General features: G+C 47.8%; 1 protein-coding gene across 2 annotated transcripts in view; it reads left to right on the forward strand.

Moving 5' to 3' along the window:
• The window catches only part of TMEM87B (transmembrane protein 87B), a 388,295-nt gene that overhangs the window by 178,929 nt on the left and 191,068 nt on the right, over positions 1 to 18,298 (forward strand). For both annotated transcript variants that reach the window (XM_085612119.1, XM_085612120.1), the window contains 3 exons: positions 10,916 to 11,099; positions 11,188 to 11,287; positions 14,679 to 14,772. In XM_085612119.1, the coding sequence (XP_085468245.1) occupies positions 10,916 to 11,099; positions 11,188 to 11,287; positions 14,679 to 14,772 (378 nt within the window). The remainder of the gene's footprint in view (positions 1 to 10,915; positions 11,100 to 11,187; positions 11,288 to 14,678; positions 14,773 to 18,298) is intronic.

An 18,298-nucleotide genomic window follows, 5' to 3' on the forward strand; every position in this document is an offset into this window, starting at 1 on the left:
GCTGGTGACAGGCAAGGGGAGTCTGGGAGCTTCCTGCTTCTTGGACAGAGGACAGATGATGAAGGAGAGGGGGCGGCAGTACCTAGGTAAGCGTTATTTTTCTCATTCCTCTCCCCAGCAATCCCCCCAGCCCTCCAATCATTGTGGAAATGCTCTTTCATCTAATTCTTGCTAATAACCATTGGTGTCAAATGTTCGCTATTCTTTGAGGGTCCAGTAAATGTTTGTCATCATGAATGTCAACTTCATTTACATTTTGCTGTTGAAAGCCTGTCTGCAGTACCAGACTACATTGTGTCTGTATGGAGGGGTCTTTTACTGTGTAACAACCTTAATACAGTTGTATTTAGATTAGCTTTTCTTTTCTAGAATCTGAAGCTTCTCTCTCCCCTTGTGAGCTGTGAGTGATCATTTTGGTAATTTATTATTTTGAGAAAATACTTTTTTGATGCATGATGTAAGATGGGAAGATAAAACAAGGTCATTCACATGCACACTCAAATTAAATAAGGACTATAAGATCTTTGCTGGAATATTGGCCAGTAAGATGGCAGGTCTATTTAGGACAATTGTACACCCACACCAGAGGGGCTTCACCCCAGTGTGACAGCTAAATGAGCTCACTCATCTCTTGATTGGCACCATAGATTTAGCTGCCACCCAGAATATTCCATTGACGGTCTCTGCCCTAGACCCGCAAAGCCTTTTGATGTGGGCAACTGGGACTACCCCTGGAAGTCCTTAAAATGTTTAATTCAATTATATAATTATTAGACCAGTGCAGAGTATATATAAATCCCCAGTTGCAAGGATTTTAGTGAATGAGGACTTGATGGATAACTTCAATATAACAAGAGGCCCTAGGCAAGGCTGCCCTCTTTTACCGCTCTTGTTTAACCTATACAGCGAGCCCTTCGCTCAGCGGATTAGGTCACACTCCTCTATCATTCCATTCGGTATCCCTGTCTTTGAGGTTAAACTGACGTTATGTGCAGACAACATCCTGCTATGTACCAGTAATCAATCCTTTTTTTTTTTTGTTGAAATATCTTTATTGGTCTTTTTAAAAAAATTCAATTTTCTCATGGTACATGACATAACAAAACGTCAAATAAAAAAAGATCAGTGTTTCCAAGTACATATTGCATTTTTGTGTCAATACTGTTGCGGGTAAAATACTCAAGATACAGCAGATCGTATTACGATGCGTTACAACACACAAACGTTTCATCAAGAGGCTATCTCTCAACGTCTTCTCGATCATCGGACCTACATTCCTCCCCACATTGCCTAATCGCCCGTGGAGAGAGAGGAGTGCAACCAAAATGAAAAGAAAAGGAGAGAAAAAGGTGCCAATACCACATAATGACATTGCCTATAACATTAAGGCCACCCTTATCTGATCGTCCTGAAAGTGGCAAATGTTGAAAACAGTCTTATGTGGCCAGTACAACAGGCCGACAAGGGAGTTGTGCCAAAGGAAAAGAAAGAGGATAAAAGCAGATACCCCAGCAAATTAAACCTTTTCAATATAAAAACTATAAACAACATAATTAAAAGGCTGCCATCTAAAAAACATTATGAAAGTCATTACATTACAGAGCATGGGACTATTGAATGTGGGAGGTATGTCAGGACAGCACACTGGGGCGGTGGTCAAACACGTGTCAATGTTAGGAGCTCGCCCTAGGAGCGCAGGCACCGGGACATACCAGTAATCCATCTTGTTCAATGCCCAATATAATGGAGCACGCTGAAGAGTTTGGCAAGATTTCATGATAACAAATACATGAGGATAAAATTAAGATAGTGGTGTGGGAGATGAAGAGTGAGCTACAGAACACCAGACATCAGATGAGGTATCTGGGGTGGTCCAAAGCGTTCATAAGTTGGAAGATATCTTCTTGGTAAATTTGAAGAAAGTGAGTGGTGAATTAGAGACATTCCTGGGGAAATGGTACAACTTACTATTAACAATATATGGGAGGGAGAACCTGGTCAAAATAATGATTCGTCCTAAAATCTTCTTCTTGTTTTGATACCATAGCCCCTTATTTCCAAAAAAGTATATTAGCAAGATCCAGGGGCAGAGTAAGTAGCATCAGACTTTTGTGGAAAAAGCTCAGGAGAAAGCTGAAGCTGATGGTGAGAGGCTGACGCAACTGGATTCCCAAATCCTATTGCCATGCTTTTTAGTTTAAAAACATTTAACTGTTAGCTAATGTGCCAGATTACTTGGTGAAGGGCAGACTATATGTAGCAATGTTGAAGTGTATAGGGCGCAGCCCCTTTTTGTATAAATTCGGGGATTCCAAGTACTTTAAGAGACTCAGGTTTCAGGTGCTTATTTCCGCATTAAAGACCTGGACGAGTTTCAGGAGAATTCTCAATATCCTTTCTCAATTTATTGAACAGAAAGATTATAGAAACCCTCCTTTTTAGTTAACTATATATGACATTCATTAAGATGATAAGGGGCAAAGAACAGTTTCAGTAAAGAGGGGCCAATTAACCCTTTGTGATTTGGGCCTGTAGAGCCAAGCATTGCTTGGTGAGTGCACATTTGAACTTTTTTAAATATAACTTTAAGCCTGATGAGCTTATAGTAGAAACAGAAAATATATATTTCGATATTGTGTGCTTACTATTATCTAAAGAAAAAGACCTTTGTGATGTTTGTCCTCAATCAGGCCACCGACTTCCTTCTCAGAATAGGCTGATGATTGTTGCATCAAAGATCATAGCAATACTGAAAATGGGTACTGCTTTTCTCGAGCAGGAGCTTGACCTAAAAGAAAATGCGTTAGTCATATTGTTATCTATCTGCAGAATATGCTTTTTCACAAAATGGAGGTATGATATTTGAGAACAATTTTTTATTTACATTTATACCACTGCATATAGTAACTGTGACAGGTAGGTTTGAGTCTATTTACTGGGGGAATGGTGGTTTTAGATAATAGATATAGAAAACAACCTCTTTCTCATTTCCTAGGCATTGTGTGGAGTTATCTTTTTTTGATAAACAAGTTTTTATTGTTTTTAGCAGTACAACAAAAGAAACGTCTGGCCCTCCAAGTCCCCACCACGCATCACATTTTCACCCTCTCCCAAAACCTTCCCCCCCCCCCCCCCCAACCCCCTCCGCTAAGGTATATTGCCTAGCCATTTCCCCCACACCTTCCGGTATTTCTTGGGACAGCCGCGTGCCTGATAGAGAGTCCGCTCCTGCGCCGCACACCAGTCCACCCCGGCGCCCCATTTAGCTACGGTTGGCGGCTGTGGCTGCTTCCATGCCGCTGCAATGTCTCGTTTAGCCACCATCAAGGCCGTCATGAGGAACAGGTGTTCTGAGCGCGTGCCATCCAGTCCATCCGTGATGCCCAATAGGGAATGTCTAGGGTCGTGCGGCACCTCCCACCCCAGGACCTCCGTAAGCTCGGACTCAATGCCTCTCCAGAACCCCTCCAGCTCCGGGCAGGACCACACCACATGAAGAAAATCAGCCGGCTCGGAGCCACAGCGGGGGCAAGCCGCATCCCCGGAGAGGCCCGCGCCGTGTAGGCGGGCCGGCGTGAGATAAGCAGTGTGCAAGTAATAAATTTGGACAAGCCGTAGCCGAGCTGAGGCCGTCACCAAGCGGGGGGCCATAAGGGCGTCCCGCCAGTCGGCCTCGTCCAGGGGACCCACCCAGCCCTCCCAGCGCTCCTTAAGGCCCTCAAGGGACGTAGGGGTGCAGTTGACGAGGGAGCGGTAAATCCTAGAAACGCCCCCCCTCCCCAAGTTGCCCAGCATAACGTGAGCCTCCGGGGGGCTGTGGTCCGGCAGCCGGATGTCCAGCGGGGTGTGGGTGCGTATAGCATGGCGCAGCTGGAGGTATCTAAAGAATTGGGAGGAGTGGAGGGAGAAGCGCGCCTGCAGCTCTGAAAAGGAACACATTCGCCCGCCCCGCCAGACGTCCCCCAGCTGGGAAATGCCAATTGAGTCCCACGATCGAAACCCTTCCAGCGCCGCGACCTCACGCAGCCATGTCCCGTGCCACAGGGGCGTGACCCGGGTCAGCCTCCCCGTCCAGCGGGTATGACGGAGCGCCGCTCGCCAGGACAAGAATACGGCCCTGGTGATATCCGGGCAAGAGGCGGGGACGGACGCGCCATACAGACGATCCTGGATACCGGAGAAGCCCAACTCACCGAGGTCCACCCTATAGGCTGGGTCAGACCAACCCCCCCCAAACCAGTCATGTACGACCAGCAGGCGAGTGGCAAGATAATAAAGGTAGAGGTCAGACATGCCCAGGCCCCCATCAAAGGTGGGTATGCGGCACGTCGATAATGCCAGCCGGTGCCTCCCGCTGCCCCAGAGGAATCTCGTCACCATCGCGTCCATCTCGCGGAACCAAGGGCGCGGAAAGGAGAGGGGGGTGTTTTGCAGCACATAGAGAAACCGGGGAAGAATCATCATTTTATAGAGGGCCACTCTCCCTAGCGGATTGAGAGGCAACTGGTGCCAACGCACCAAGTCCGCCTTGGCTTTCTTCACCAGGGGGGTGACATTGAGTGCCCAGCTCAGCTCCGGGAGGAGGGAGACCCAGATACCCAGGTACTGGAACGATAGCCGGCAGAGAGGGATGGTCTCCTGCCAGTCAAAACACTCCCTGGATGGGTGCAGCGGGACCAGCACCGATTTCCGCGAGTTGAGGGATAGACCAGACGCCCGGCCGAAACGGCTCAGGATGGAGAGGGCACGGGGTCCGGAGTGCGCCGGGTCACTCAGATACAGCAGGACGTCGTCCGCGTAGAGTGCGAGTTTGTCAGCCTCCAGGCCAGGCCACTCCCAGCCCCGAACGACGGGATCAGATCTAATCAGGGCGGCTAGGGGTTCCATCACAAGGGCAAAGAGAAGGGGTGACAGTGGGCAACCCTGCCGCGTCCCCCGGCCGATCCGAAATGGCCTCGATAGCACTCCATTGACCAAGACCCTGGCCCGGGGATGGGCATATAGGACTCGCACCATCCCCACGAACCGGGGGCCAAAACCCATGCAGGTCAGGACCTCAAATAGGTAGGCCCATCCCACTGAGTCAAATGCCTTCTCGAAATCAGCGAGGAGGAGAGCGAAGTACGGGGACAGCCGATGGCGGTGGGCCGGGGCCACATGGAGACGGCGGAGACAGTGGCGGGTGCCCCGAGCGGGCATGAAGCCACATTGGTCCGGGTGGACCAAGGTCGACAGCAAGGGCCTAAGCCGTTGAGCCAGGATCGCCGCATAGAGCTTCACGTCCGTGTTGATAAGCGAAATGGGACGGTAGGCCGCTCTGTCGGTGGACGGTGGCGTGGATTTAGGCAAGACCACGATCGTGGCCATATCCGCCTCCGGGGGAAAGGAACCCTTCTCAATCGCCTCCGCATAGTGAGCGCACAACCGCGGGACAAGGGTGTCTCTGTATGCGGCGTAGAATTCCTGGGGGAACCCGTCGGGTCCCGGCGTCTTCCCCGCGGACGTACGCACGCCCAATGGCATCTCCAATCTCCAATCTCCTCAAGGGAGATGGGGACCTCCAGGCTTTCCCACTCGGCCGGCCGAAGCCGAGCGAGGTGTGCGCCCCCAGACGTGAGTAAAGCGGCCAAGGAAAGAGTCGGTGCACGGGCCCGGTAGAGCTGAGAATAAAATTGGGCAAAAGCCGCTGCCATCTCCACAGAGGAGGACCGGAGCACCCCCGCGGAATCCGTGACCGCCGGGATGATACCCGACGCCCTGGGGTAGGTCGCCAGGCGATGTAACAGCGCACCGTTCTTGTCACCCCAGCCATACACCCTTGCCACCGAGGACTGCCAAAGGAGCCTGGCCGCATCAAGGGACCGCTGGCTAATTTCCTGGCGAAGGAGCCGCAGCCGCCGGGCCGCCGCCGGGTCATCGTTTGCAGCGAGAGACTGTTCCAGTCTGAGCGCCTGGGCCTCGCCGGCAGTGAGCTGCTGCAGCCGCGACTGGCGGTGCCGCACCACTTGCGCCTTAGCCGCCCCTCTAATGGTCGCCTTGCAGGCCTCCCACAGAGTAATTGCTGATGAGACCGAGCCCTCATTGGCGGAGTAGTATTGAACGAGTTCGGTACCCACCGCCTTGCGCAGCGCCTTGTCCTGGAGGAACCAGTCGCTAAACCGCCACACCGGACGAGCCGTATGCGGCGGAGGACCCAGGCCCAGGAGGACCGGCGAGTGATCCGAAATCCCCCTGGGCAGAATGCGGACGTCCTGGACGCCCCCGCAGTCGGTGGGGGGGACAAAGATCATGTCGAGGCGGGCGTGGGAATGGTGAGCGGCCGACGTGTGAGTGTACTGACGCATCTGAGGATGCCAGTGCCGGCAGGCGTCGCAGAGGCCCTGAGCCTCGGCCCAGCCCGCCAGCTGCCGCACGCGAGCTGCGCGAGAGTCCGAGATCGGTCCCGAGGAGTCCAGCTGAGGGGCCATGACGGCATTAAAATCCCCCCCAAGCACTACCGTGCCCCCCGGGAGCAGCGCCAGCAGAGAGGCCGCGTGGGACAAAGCCTGCGCCAGTCCCGAGGGCGGCGCATAGAGCGAGAGGAAGCTAAGCGGCCTACCATCGAGCGTACCGCAGATAGCAATCCCGGTGCCCCGAGGGTCGTGGGTCACCCGTGTAAGGACAAAGGGGAAGGAACGGCGCAGCAGGATCGCCACCCCGCGGGAGCCACGAGCGAACCCTGAATGCCACACCCGATCGTAGCCATAGCGCGCCAGGAAGGGGCATTTTTCCCCGATAAGGTGGGTCTCTTGAAGAAGGAGCACGTCGGCCCCTATGCGGTGAGCATATTTGAGGACCGCGGTGCGCTTGAGCCTATCCAACAGGCCGTTCACGTTCCAAGACATGACGCGCATCCGCGCCCCGGGGGCTAGGTCAGCCATGGGAGCCACGAGCGGGATACGCCGCGGAATCGAGCACCCGGGGCGGCGTCAGGAGGACCCGAGGCCGCGCCAACGCGCAGGGAGTGAAGGAGGGTCGCCCAGGCAGCGCGGGGAGAGCAGAGGACAGACGAAAGGGAGCCAGGGAGGCCAGGCGGGGAGCGGGAGCGAGTGGAGCGCATATGAATGTCAGTGCGAAGCTCTGGACCAGCGCATGCAGGGAACTGTTGTGTGACACGAGCAAGAGGAACCAGACCCAAACTAGAGGAAACACCCGCCCCAAGAGGAGCAACCAGCAAAACAAAACCCCAACAAACCCAAACCCCCCCCCCCCAATGTCCCACCCTATACTTCGAGAACTGAAGCATCTGTCGCCCTAACTGTAACAGCAACTACAAGGCCCCAAGCGTCGTGCTCGGGTGTCAAGAGCGTGGTGGACCCCTCCAGATGTGCGGATGCGAGAGTCCGGTCCTAGATCTCTACAGATGAGCGGGAAGCCGCTGAGTCCAGGTCCGTAGTGAAGGTCCCAACAGCGGGACCAGGCCGTCCGGCCCCCTGCCGAAACAGAGGACAGAGAAGAGTCAGATCGCTGGGCTGCGGGAGAGATCAGAAAGGTCCACTGACACGGGAAGGGGGGTCAGGGACGGGTCCAACAAACGAGCCGACTGGCACCCGGGGCCCCCAGCCGCCCTGGAGGACGTCCCGGAGCAGGCGGAGGAGTCCCGCAGTCCTCTCCCCGATGCACTTGTGGAGCGAGGCCCAGCCGCCAGCTCCCCCCGGGGCCGCCGAGACCGCGTGCGCCTCCTGCGGCCCGGGCGCCGGGGCCCGGCCGCATCCCGATCCGAAGGCCGCCGAGCCGGTGACTCCCGCTCGGCCTGGCGCAGCGGTCGTTCTTCGGTGAGCCAAGTCCAGGCCGCCCGGGGGGTGTCAAAAAACAGGGTCTTACTCTGGAAGACAACACGGAGGCGTGCCGGGAATTGAAGCTGGTAGCTGAGGCCCAGGGAGCGCATCTTGTGCTTCACTTCCACGTACGAGCGGCGTTGCTCCTGGACCTCCCGGGTGTAGTCTGGGAATACCATGATGTTGTGGTTGTTGAAGGTCAAGGGAGCCTGCGCCCGCGCCTCCTTCAGAATAGCGTCTCTGTCCCTAAAGTTGAGGATCCGCAAGATGAAGGGGCGCGGGGGGGCCCCCACAGGAGGCCTGGCGGCCAACGACCGATGCGCCCGCTCGATGACAAACCAGGCGGACAAGCTGGCCGACGCATCCAAGATTTGAGCCATTTCTCCAGGAAGTCATCGGAGCGGCCAGATTCCACCCCCTCCGGAAATCCCACCAGGCGAAGGTTGTTGCGGCGGGCCCGATTTTCGGCATCCTCCGCCCGCCGATGCAGCTCTTTAGAATGAGTCGTGAGCTCCCGAACCTGGTCTTGGAGCTGCCGAATGTCGTCCTCCGCCGTCGAGATCCGGGACTCCGTCTCGGTGATGCGAGCCGTGGCATTGCGCAGGTCCTGCCGTAGTAATGAGACGTCCACTTTCACCTCCCCGACCATCCCCTCAAGGGACGTACGGGAGGCGGTGATGGCCTGCAATATGGCGGCAAGGTCCGTGCCAGGAGTCGGTGCCACCTCCCCGCCCGTGCCCGGGGGGTCGGAGGTAGTGAAGCGGTCGATTTTGGTCTGGTGGGGCGCGGCCGCTGATTTGGCGCCCCTGTCCTTGCCCATGGCTACCCTCGTGGAGCGCGCGCCGGTGTCCAGGTGCCGCAGATCGAATCGCCAACCAGCCTCACCCAGCGGCCAAGTCACCAGGCCACACAGGGAACGCAAAGGAGAAGAGGTGTCGTCGTCCCCTCACAGGGTCCACGGAGGACTCCGCAGGCCGGCGTGGCCCCCTCACACAGGCGCCGTCCGCGCCGTCCCCGCTCCGGGTCCAGCACCCACAACGGGCCCACGGGCTCGCCCGACAGCGCTCCGGGGCCCGGGCCCCAACAGGACCCCCCAGGCGGGGGAGGGGAAGCAGGGCGCCCCAAGCCCAACAGCAGCAGGGTCCAACCAGCGGTGGCGGGGGGGGGGGGAAGGTCCAATGACCGGCAGCCGGAGGGGGGCCCTCCCGCGGTGGAAGCCGGCACCCGCGGCGAGAGCACGTCCGCGTCCCCCAGCGAGGCCTCCGCTCAATCGCCTCCAGCGCCAGCCGTCAGTTGATGCAGGGGAAGGAGCCAGGGCCGGCAAGGCCCACCGGGGCCGGCCACACAGGTCCGCAGCGCTCACCTCCGGTCAGCTCCAGTAGAGGCCTCAGCCGGATCCAGGCGGCCACGCAGGAGCCCAGCAGCGCCCCACGAATCAGTGGAGACTCCACGCCAGGCCAGCAGCAGCGTCAGACTGTTCTGGGGCCCTCCCTGGACCCCGCGATGGGCAGCCGGCCGCCGTCAGCCTCGCGGCCCGAGTCACGCGGTGGCGCCGCGGCCTCGCGTAGGATCCAACGCCGGGGGCAGCACCAGTCAGCCAGGTCTCCCTCTCGGCCTCGCAGCAACGGGCGGCAGAACTCGAGACCGGGAGCAGGCAGGCAGCCCAAAGTGGGACCGAGTGTAGATCCCCGGTCCCGCTGCAGGTAGGGACCCTCAGATCGCCGCTAGGACGGCGGGAAGCGGATGATTACCGGATGCTAGGGGTCAAGCACCGGGATCCTCACCGCGAGGCAGCCATCTTCGTGTGCGCCACCTAGTGCTCAAGTGTGTGGAGTTATCTTAAAGAGCTGAAGAGCTCTGCAACTCCTTAAAAGAGGCAGTAGCCAAACATGTGATTTGCTTGACATTTTCATTAGGAAAATCAAATTCCCTCGGGTGCGCACATGCAGGAAGCAAATCATTGGATTGTTTAATATGCCATAACTTAATACTCTTCTGGACTACTTATTGCTGGCATATTATAGTTCCAGCGAGTATATCCCTGCTATAAAAAAATAACTGAAAAGAAGTTGAAGGGAATATATATGGCTTTATGTTGTGTGACTAAAAGATTTGGCAACAATGCAGCTTCCTGCAGATAAATCAGATTTTATCAATATAAATAAACTTTTCTTGCAAGGCTCTAGAACTTTCAATCCAAGCCATCTTCCATTGCCCCCACACAGAAACACCTTGTAGTCAGAGTGGACTCCCCCTTGCTGACCCTAAAAGTTGGGACTTAAAAACATCTTCAAGGATTTTTGCTGGAAGAACCGAGAGAAGTCCTGGGCCAACCTGAAAACCAATATGCCAAACCTGCATTTACTAAGTCCTCATGTAGAGGTCTACATCGGGACCATCGCCGAGGAGCAAGCCGCCGACGTCAAGGCCTTCGTCAGATCCCGCAGGCCAGTTTCACAGTTGACAAGAAAACTCCTTAAAAAACAAAGATGAAGTCCCAAGGTATAGTTTTGACTCGGTTGAACCTGGTCCCTGTTGCTCAATTGTGGTCGGCCTTAGCTTTCATTTTTTTATCTGGTCTAGCGTGATCAGATACAGATGGTTGGAGCTTTGTGTTTTTTGTAACTAGGTGAAAAGTTAAAAGCTAAAATCTTCAAAAATCTTCTCTAGTTCCCTACAATAGGGTATCGTTTTGGTGTCATTTTAAAGATTAACATGTATACTATTTTTATAAATTAGAATGGGATTTTCATTGCTCTGTTTCTTACTTTTTAACTGTTTTGGTGGTGTTAAATGCTTTATACATGTTCTCTTCAAAGTTAAGCCTGCTTGATCGTTGTAAAGAACAAAGGGTTAAGCTCTGGTTGAATTTGAGTGAGACCTAAATGGTTCTTATAATAAATTATGGCATTACTGCTTGATCATGCCTCACAACCCCTTCAACCAATAACCCAGTTACCTACAGTAACTATATCTGTTTGATGTTAAGCTGATATTACTTTATTTTTTGTGAAGAACTAATCATGTAGGCAGATGCATTTTGTTTTTATTATTCCAGATGATGTGGAAGTTGATACAGTATTTTCTTTTTCTTTTAGTTCTTCATGGTGATGTGTATCATTTATATCCTCTATGGACTGCTGTGGTTGCTATGGTCTGCCTGTTATTGGAAGGACTTGCTCAGAATCCAGTTTTGGATTGCTGCTGTTATTTTCCTGGGAATGCTCGAAAAGGCTGTGTATTACGCAGAATATCAGAATGTCAATTCGTCTGGCTTGTCCTGTAAGTCATAAGCCATGATTCAGTTATTTCTGGAAGTTTGTGGCAATGGTTAGTAACATGTTTTCCTTTATATTTCTTGCTCCACCAGCTCAAGGTTTGTTGATCTTTGCAGAGCTGGTATCTGCAATAAAAAGAACATTAGCACGCCTTCTGGTGATCATAGTCAGCCTGGGCTACGGAATAGTGAAGTAAGTTTATTGATGTTATGCCATTCATAAGTAAATTACTCTACAAATTGTTTAGAAAGTGTGATGCTATATAATTCTTTAAAAAAATCAAATTTACATTAAAAATGGAAACCTATCCCAAACCCTTTGTTGTGTTATAAGACCATTCTGTCTTTTATCTGTCCACATGGAATTCTAAACAACAAACAGGCCAAATGGGTAAATCTATGTTGCAATGTTCAAAAGAGATTAATATTGCATCAATAATAAAATGTAACCAAATCTTTAAAGCCTCTGCGATAGCCTAACAGTAGATTTTGCACCATATAAATGACAGATAACTAACCGTGTACCTTTAGCGGTTGGCTGATATTTCCTAGTATTTTGCCTATCTATATATATTAGATATCTTGTATGGCTCCAAACAGGTTGCCCTTAAGAGTGCTCTACGCTTCTGAAGAAACATTTGAAAGTAATATCCAAACTGTTATGAGGAGTTTGCAAAAATTTGATGAGCAAACTTGTCTATCACAAGAAAAAATATCTTACTCACTGCAAGCACAGTTTGGAAACATAAATGTACTTTTTAATTAAGATTCCTGAAGAGTAGAGTTTTTCTTTGTTTGCTGTCTGCTATGCCCTTCTAACCGACATTTTAGAATGTGACAATTAATTTAAGATGGAATTATTAAGCTAAGAATAGTCTAAGAAGTTCATGAACCAGTCTCTATCTAGCCATACTTATTCTTGCAGCACTTTTTTCTGCTACAAATGCTGGTAATCACCCTTAAGAATGAAGAGATGGCTGCATGCCATGGTTGCATTTAGCAGTGTCTAAACTTAAGTAATCCCCATGCTATTGTCACTTTCTTTGATGTATTCTATTTTAGTGCAAGACCTCCTCCTCACACTCCTTTTTTTTCTGAACAGTTCTTTATTCAGAATTCTCAGATTTTCAATGTGCAACCATACATTCTCAAATACAGTATGAAAGCTGGATCAAGCATTAACCGAATTTCACATCATGAGCTGTGCATCAAATAAGAGCAAAGTAGGAACCAATAATTCACTCTCTCAAGTAGTTCTAAGACCGAACAAAGATTTTAAAAAAAGAAAGAGGTAAAGAGTGAGGAAGAGAGAAGACTGTGTGTGTGTGAGGTGGAAAGAGTCAGGCACTTAAATTCATGCATACTCCAAGGATGCAGTGTCGTTATGCTGCACATTATCAATGTTTTCTGTTGCATACATATTGAATTATTAAAGAGTAACTGTATTAAAGAGATGATAAATTCAAGCTGAAGGCATTCATGCCATAGTACTGCTAATGGTCTTTTTCTGAGAGGAATCCACACACATACATATATTAAAAAAATTAATTTGAAATTTCAGTGTTAAGATTTACTGAGCTCGCTGTAGCTTGTACCCCTGCCACTTACTTCTCGTTACCTCACATTTATCCCTAATGACAGGTTAAATTGGATTTTTTAGGTATGCAGTAAAATTCCCCACCACCCCCATAACAAGCTTCCTCATATTGTACAAAGAGGCAGATCCTGCAGGAGTACCTCAGGACCTAACGGGAAAGCCATGTTATTAAACCAATTAATGTGGTACCTGTGGCTGAATATTTCTTTTTCAAATGTTTACCTATGAGGTGGGTCCTCATTAGGAGTGCCTGGAGGTCAATTGTGTCCCTGCTGTGCCCGCTTAAACATTTTATAATTCAAAACAAAAACCAGTTTCCGGACACTGGTGCCAAATCCCAGAGTTCTGTAATGGTGATCGCAACATTTCCTTCTGAGATGCATCCAGCCAATCTGATTCCTCTGTACCAGTACTAAAATGGCTGATGGGGGATACAGCTTCCTTAGCCAATCTCAAGGCCCTATTTTTAAAATGTTTGGTACCGTATGACCAATTTGTTTTTTAGACACTTCATGCCTATATGGATCACCATTTTAAATTATTTTTATTAACTGAACAGATATACAACAAATCACAAAAGATTTGCTGTGTGAGTAAAATTCTAACTCATTGGTGTAATTCCATTCCACTGTTTTTTCTGTATCTGAGAGCAAACTTTCATATGGGAATTAACATGGGAATTCATGTTTTTTTTGGACCCATTTTTAATTATCCAGCTTCACAGATCAGCGTGAAACATTTCATAAAGCAGCCGAGGTGGATCAACGTTTTGGGGTGTGCCGGGGGGTGATGTGTGTGTGTGTGTATGTGTATAGATCCATTCAAATTTGACTTTGTGCGAAATGGAAAAACATTCCAACGCTTCACTAGGTGAATTGAAATTCATTTATTCGTAACAAAAACTATAATGCGTTTTGGCTGCTACACTGCCTTGGCCAAATAACAGAGTGCCATTTTGGAAGTAATATTTAAGCATTTACACTTCCTGAATAGAAACAAACAATGTACAACATACTCAATAAGGCAAACAAATTAAAGAAATATTGGCACTTCTTATGTGAACGTAAATAAATTGGGGAGTTCAAATAATTACACAACCTTGATTCAATGCTCCGGTGAGTTTAGAATTCATTGCAGGTTACACGAAGTATTGAAATCTAAGCAAGACTTGCATTGAAACCTCAATGGCAGATGTAAAGCATGAATTACTATTGGCATTAATTAATTGAATATTGTAACCATCGCTTGTACATTGAAATTAAAATTGCTTACTTAGTTGTACTTTCTGCATTAACACAGTACAGTCTTGCATTAGTGTGTTTTTTAATCTGCCCCTCATCCACCTTATACCCAGAATTCATCTTTATTAATACTGTACACTGTATGCGATGTGAAACCAAGAATCATTTTCAATTTATCTTGCATTTCATTAAGCAAAGAAAGAGTTTATTGAAACTCGAGGATTAGATGTTCATGGAGAGATCTCCACAAGTTTCAAGCCAACTTCAAAATTACACATCTGACAAGCAAGCAGAAGTTTTTCTAACATTGTCCTACTTTAGACAGGTGTATTTGGTTTTGACAATGTATTGATATAAAGAATATAGGTTAATATCAACACAATAGACAGGTGGCATATACATATTACACAAGGCACAGTGCATCTATTCGAGAATAAATGGCTGATGAATATATAGTATCCCATAATTAGCATGTTACCTTGCAATTTCTTTTTTTTCTCTTCATTCCTCATGTTTTTATATAATTTATATACATAGGTATTTAAATGTTTCTCAACCTTCCTGTAATAATCTTAGAATAAAAAATGTCTGTTCAGTAAGCATTTCAAATCTGAATTTAATCAAGAAGATAAGCATTTGGCACTTCCCCATGTGTTCCTTTTTATAGTCTTGTCAGTAAGCATATTTTGTATATGTGGTTGTTACTAATGCTTCTTCTCCACCTCCTGATGTTCCCATCATACCAGGCCTCGTTTGGGCACAGTAATGCACCGTGTAGTTGGGCTGGGCATTATCTACCTCATCTTTGCATCGTTGGAAGGAGTCCTGAGAATTATTGGGGTAAACATTTACCATTTTGCCTTTATTTGGCTATTTATCATGGTGTATGTTGTTTAACGTTCTGTTTCCCATCCGCACGTGGTAACATTTCATGCAAAAATATCATAGCCATGTATGTTTAGTTATTCCACTGTTTCATAATTTTATTTGATTAATTAAAATAATTACTGTGTAAAAATGGACTGAGCCCTTTAGGACAAATCAGACATTGAAGGAAATGCCACTCTGGTCCTTATACTAGAAACAAATGGCTTAATCATCGCAGGACATGTTTATAACCTAATTGAAGCTTTCAGTTGCTGCCAAGACATTCACTCTAGTGTATACTCTACTGTATAGTGAGACAAGATGATAGTATAGACATTTAAAGGCTTATACACAAGTTTTAAAATGCAATTGTCCATTCACAAAGTGTGAACACACCACCTAAAAGATCAATCAATGCCAATAGAAGTCATTGGTTGAGACCTTGCCTTTTAAAACCACAAACTTCAGAAATTGAAAGTGAACAGCGTGTTCTGTGGTGATTCATTGATTAGCACTATTGTCTTAATCTCTGCCTTGAAACATAATACCAATTGTTTGCTTTGTTTATTGGGTACAATATTATTCCAGTTATATAGCCTAGCTAAATGTAACTCATACACTTTATCTCCCATCAGTGACAATATTCCACTGTCTCTTTCAGTCATTACTCAATGGCAAACAAACATAATATAACTTGATGTTACTCTTTGATATATATAAACAATCCACAACACGTAAAAGCATAAAAATTTCCATTCCACTTGCATGTTAGTTCATGAAATGCCAACTCAATCAATCAGGGGCTTGTAAAGTGCGCTACTCACTCATGAGGGTCTCAAGGCACTGAGGTCAGGAGGGCTACTGGTCCCGCTGGGTGTTGGATCAGTCGAAGAGCCAGGGCTTGAGGTCCTTCTTCAATTGGGTCAGCGACGCACATTGCCTGAGGTGGAGGGGCAGGGTGATCCAGGTATTGGTGCCGAGGTAGGAAAATGAACTTTTATCGCTTCTGGTCTTGTGGATCCTGGAGACTGAGTCTAGGGAGATTTGGCAGAACGGAGTTGTCTGGCGGGTACGTGGAATGCTAGGCGGTGGTATGCTGGTCCTTTGTCGTGGAGAGCTTTTTAGGCATGTGTGAGGAGCTTGAAGGTGATTCTCTTGTCCACTGGGAGCCAGTGGATTTGTCAGAGTTGCTGTGTGATGTGGCTGCAGTAGGGGATAAAGAGGACCAGTCTGGCTGCAGCATTTTGGACGTTCTGTAGTTTCTTGAGCTGTTTCTGGGTGACAACGGCATAGAGTGCGTTGCCGTAGTCGAATCTACTGGTGATGAGTGCATGGGTGAAGGTCTTTCTGGATTCTGTGGGGATCCATCTGAATGTCTTTTGAAATAGGCGGAGCGTGTGGAAGCAGGCTGAGGAAACTGTGTTGATTTGACAGTTCATTATGAGTGATGAGTCCAGTATGATGCCGAGGTTGCAAGTGTGATCCATCATGGTGGGAGAGGGTCCTAGAGTGGCTGGCCAGCAAGAGTCGTCCCAGGCTGAAGGGGAAGAGTCCCAGTATGAGTACTTCAATCTTGTCTGAGTTGAGCTTGAGGCAGCTGTCTTTCATCCAGGTGGCGACGGCCTTCATTTCGCTGTGGAGGTTGTTTCTGGTGGTTGTGGGTTCATTGGTGAGGAGAGTATCAGTTGGGTGTCATCGGCATAGGAGACTATGTTGAGTCCATGGCTTCTGATGATGGCCAACTGCCCAATTCTAAATTTTAAAAAACTGAAATCTTACTATATACTGGAGTTCCAGGTTCTAGAATTGATGACATTTGCCTTAAAATACAAATCATAATAGTCTGTATACATTTGTTTGTTGTTAATCTTATAAAGTGACTGAAGTAAAGCTCATTGTTGTCTACTGATGGAATTTGAGCTACCTTTATTCTAAATTGAATTGAAATTTAGTGAAGTATTAAGGGCATTAGTGTCTCCATACTCTGAGAATCGATGCTGCAGTAGGAAGGACCGTTGGATAACGTTTGGATTACAATCTTTGAGACTTGACACATTTATAGTAAGCAGTAGAGCAGTCAAAAGCTCTTCCCCGCATAAGTCTCTTGAGAGGGAAACAAATTAGTTACTTTCGAGCTACATTCTAGAAGCAATACTTATATTCTAATAGAATTACAAATGCCCATTGTCGATTTCCTAAGTAAAGCGTCTAAATTGCATTGGTCATGGATCCTTCTTAAAGATTCACTATAAATGGAGATGCTATATTAGCAAAATAGGCTAGTTTAAAAGGTCTTCTAAAGAACCCAACACAATGTATTGTAATGATTATGGCATTGTACAGTTGTTTTAGCCTTAGGTTTAATGTCCTCAAAATTCTAATTCGTTTCAAGGTTATAAAATGCCAGACTGAGGTATTTACGCCTAACATCTAATCCTTCCTTTGTTCTTTTTAAAATTGCTCCTGGTAGATCTTTAGTGCCTCAAACACCATGTATTATGTGATCATTGTCCTTGATTTTAGTAGAAAGTTTTTAAAATATGTTCCTTATGGGGTGTCCCAGGCCTTAAGGATCTGGCACCTTGGTTCAGCTTTCCAGGGCACTTGCATCGTTCAGATAAGATGGGGTTTACATTCTAGCCACTATCCGTAGCACCCATCTTTTAATATTCTACAGTAAATGGCGCACTTTTGTGTTCGAGCTGTCCACAAACCTTAGTCTACCAAAACAGTACCGAAGTGATCAAACATGATTCATACTCTATTATGAAACTGGTAATGAGAACTTTAAAATACTCAATCAAATTGTTTGTAATTGAAGTGTTTGTACTGGATTTGTTTTAATATTGCAACAGCTGCACTTTTGTAGCAGTAGGCATGTTTATCTGCATATCTACTGTTGTTTTTCTGCATTTGCTACAAATGCACTAACTGAACTCCTCCCTTTGAGTATGTATTCCATTGTCTGAAAAGACCTTGTTTGTGGAAAATATAAGCTGACCTACAGTAATTGCTATACAAGTTCAGAATCTCAACAAATAGTCAATACTCTGGTTTCCTTGATATGGACCCTAACTTTTCAGCCTTCTCCCCCTTGCTATTGAGGTCCCTGCTAGAAGTTTGCAACTGTAATATTAAAAATACCCTGTTTGTAGGTCTGGTGTTAGCCAAGACCTTTTCATTTTACGAAAACTAGATCTGTAATTTACATTTAGGGACTTTCAGACATCCCCTTTAATCCATTGGTCTGCTGTTGTGTCAGTCATATTTTCTTCAGCCCACTGCAGCATACACCACTGGGAAATGGGACAGCCCATTATAGCCATTGGATAACTTCATTGTGAGTGATGACATTCTGCCTTTTCACAAGGAGCACATTCACGCTTAATGGAACTACTTTAAATTCCAGAAAATACTATGACAATGTGTGCTTTGAGACCAGAAAATACTTTTGATTTTAGACAATATTTTCATTTAGATTGATGAAGGTCCTGCAACT

This window comes from Triturus cristatus, chromosome 6, assembly GCF_964204655.1.
Source record: "Triturus cristatus chromosome 6, aTriCri1.1, whole genome shotgun sequence".
Lineage (NCBI taxonomy): Eukaryota > Metazoa > Chordata > Amphibia > Caudata > Salamandridae > Triturus > Triturus cristatus.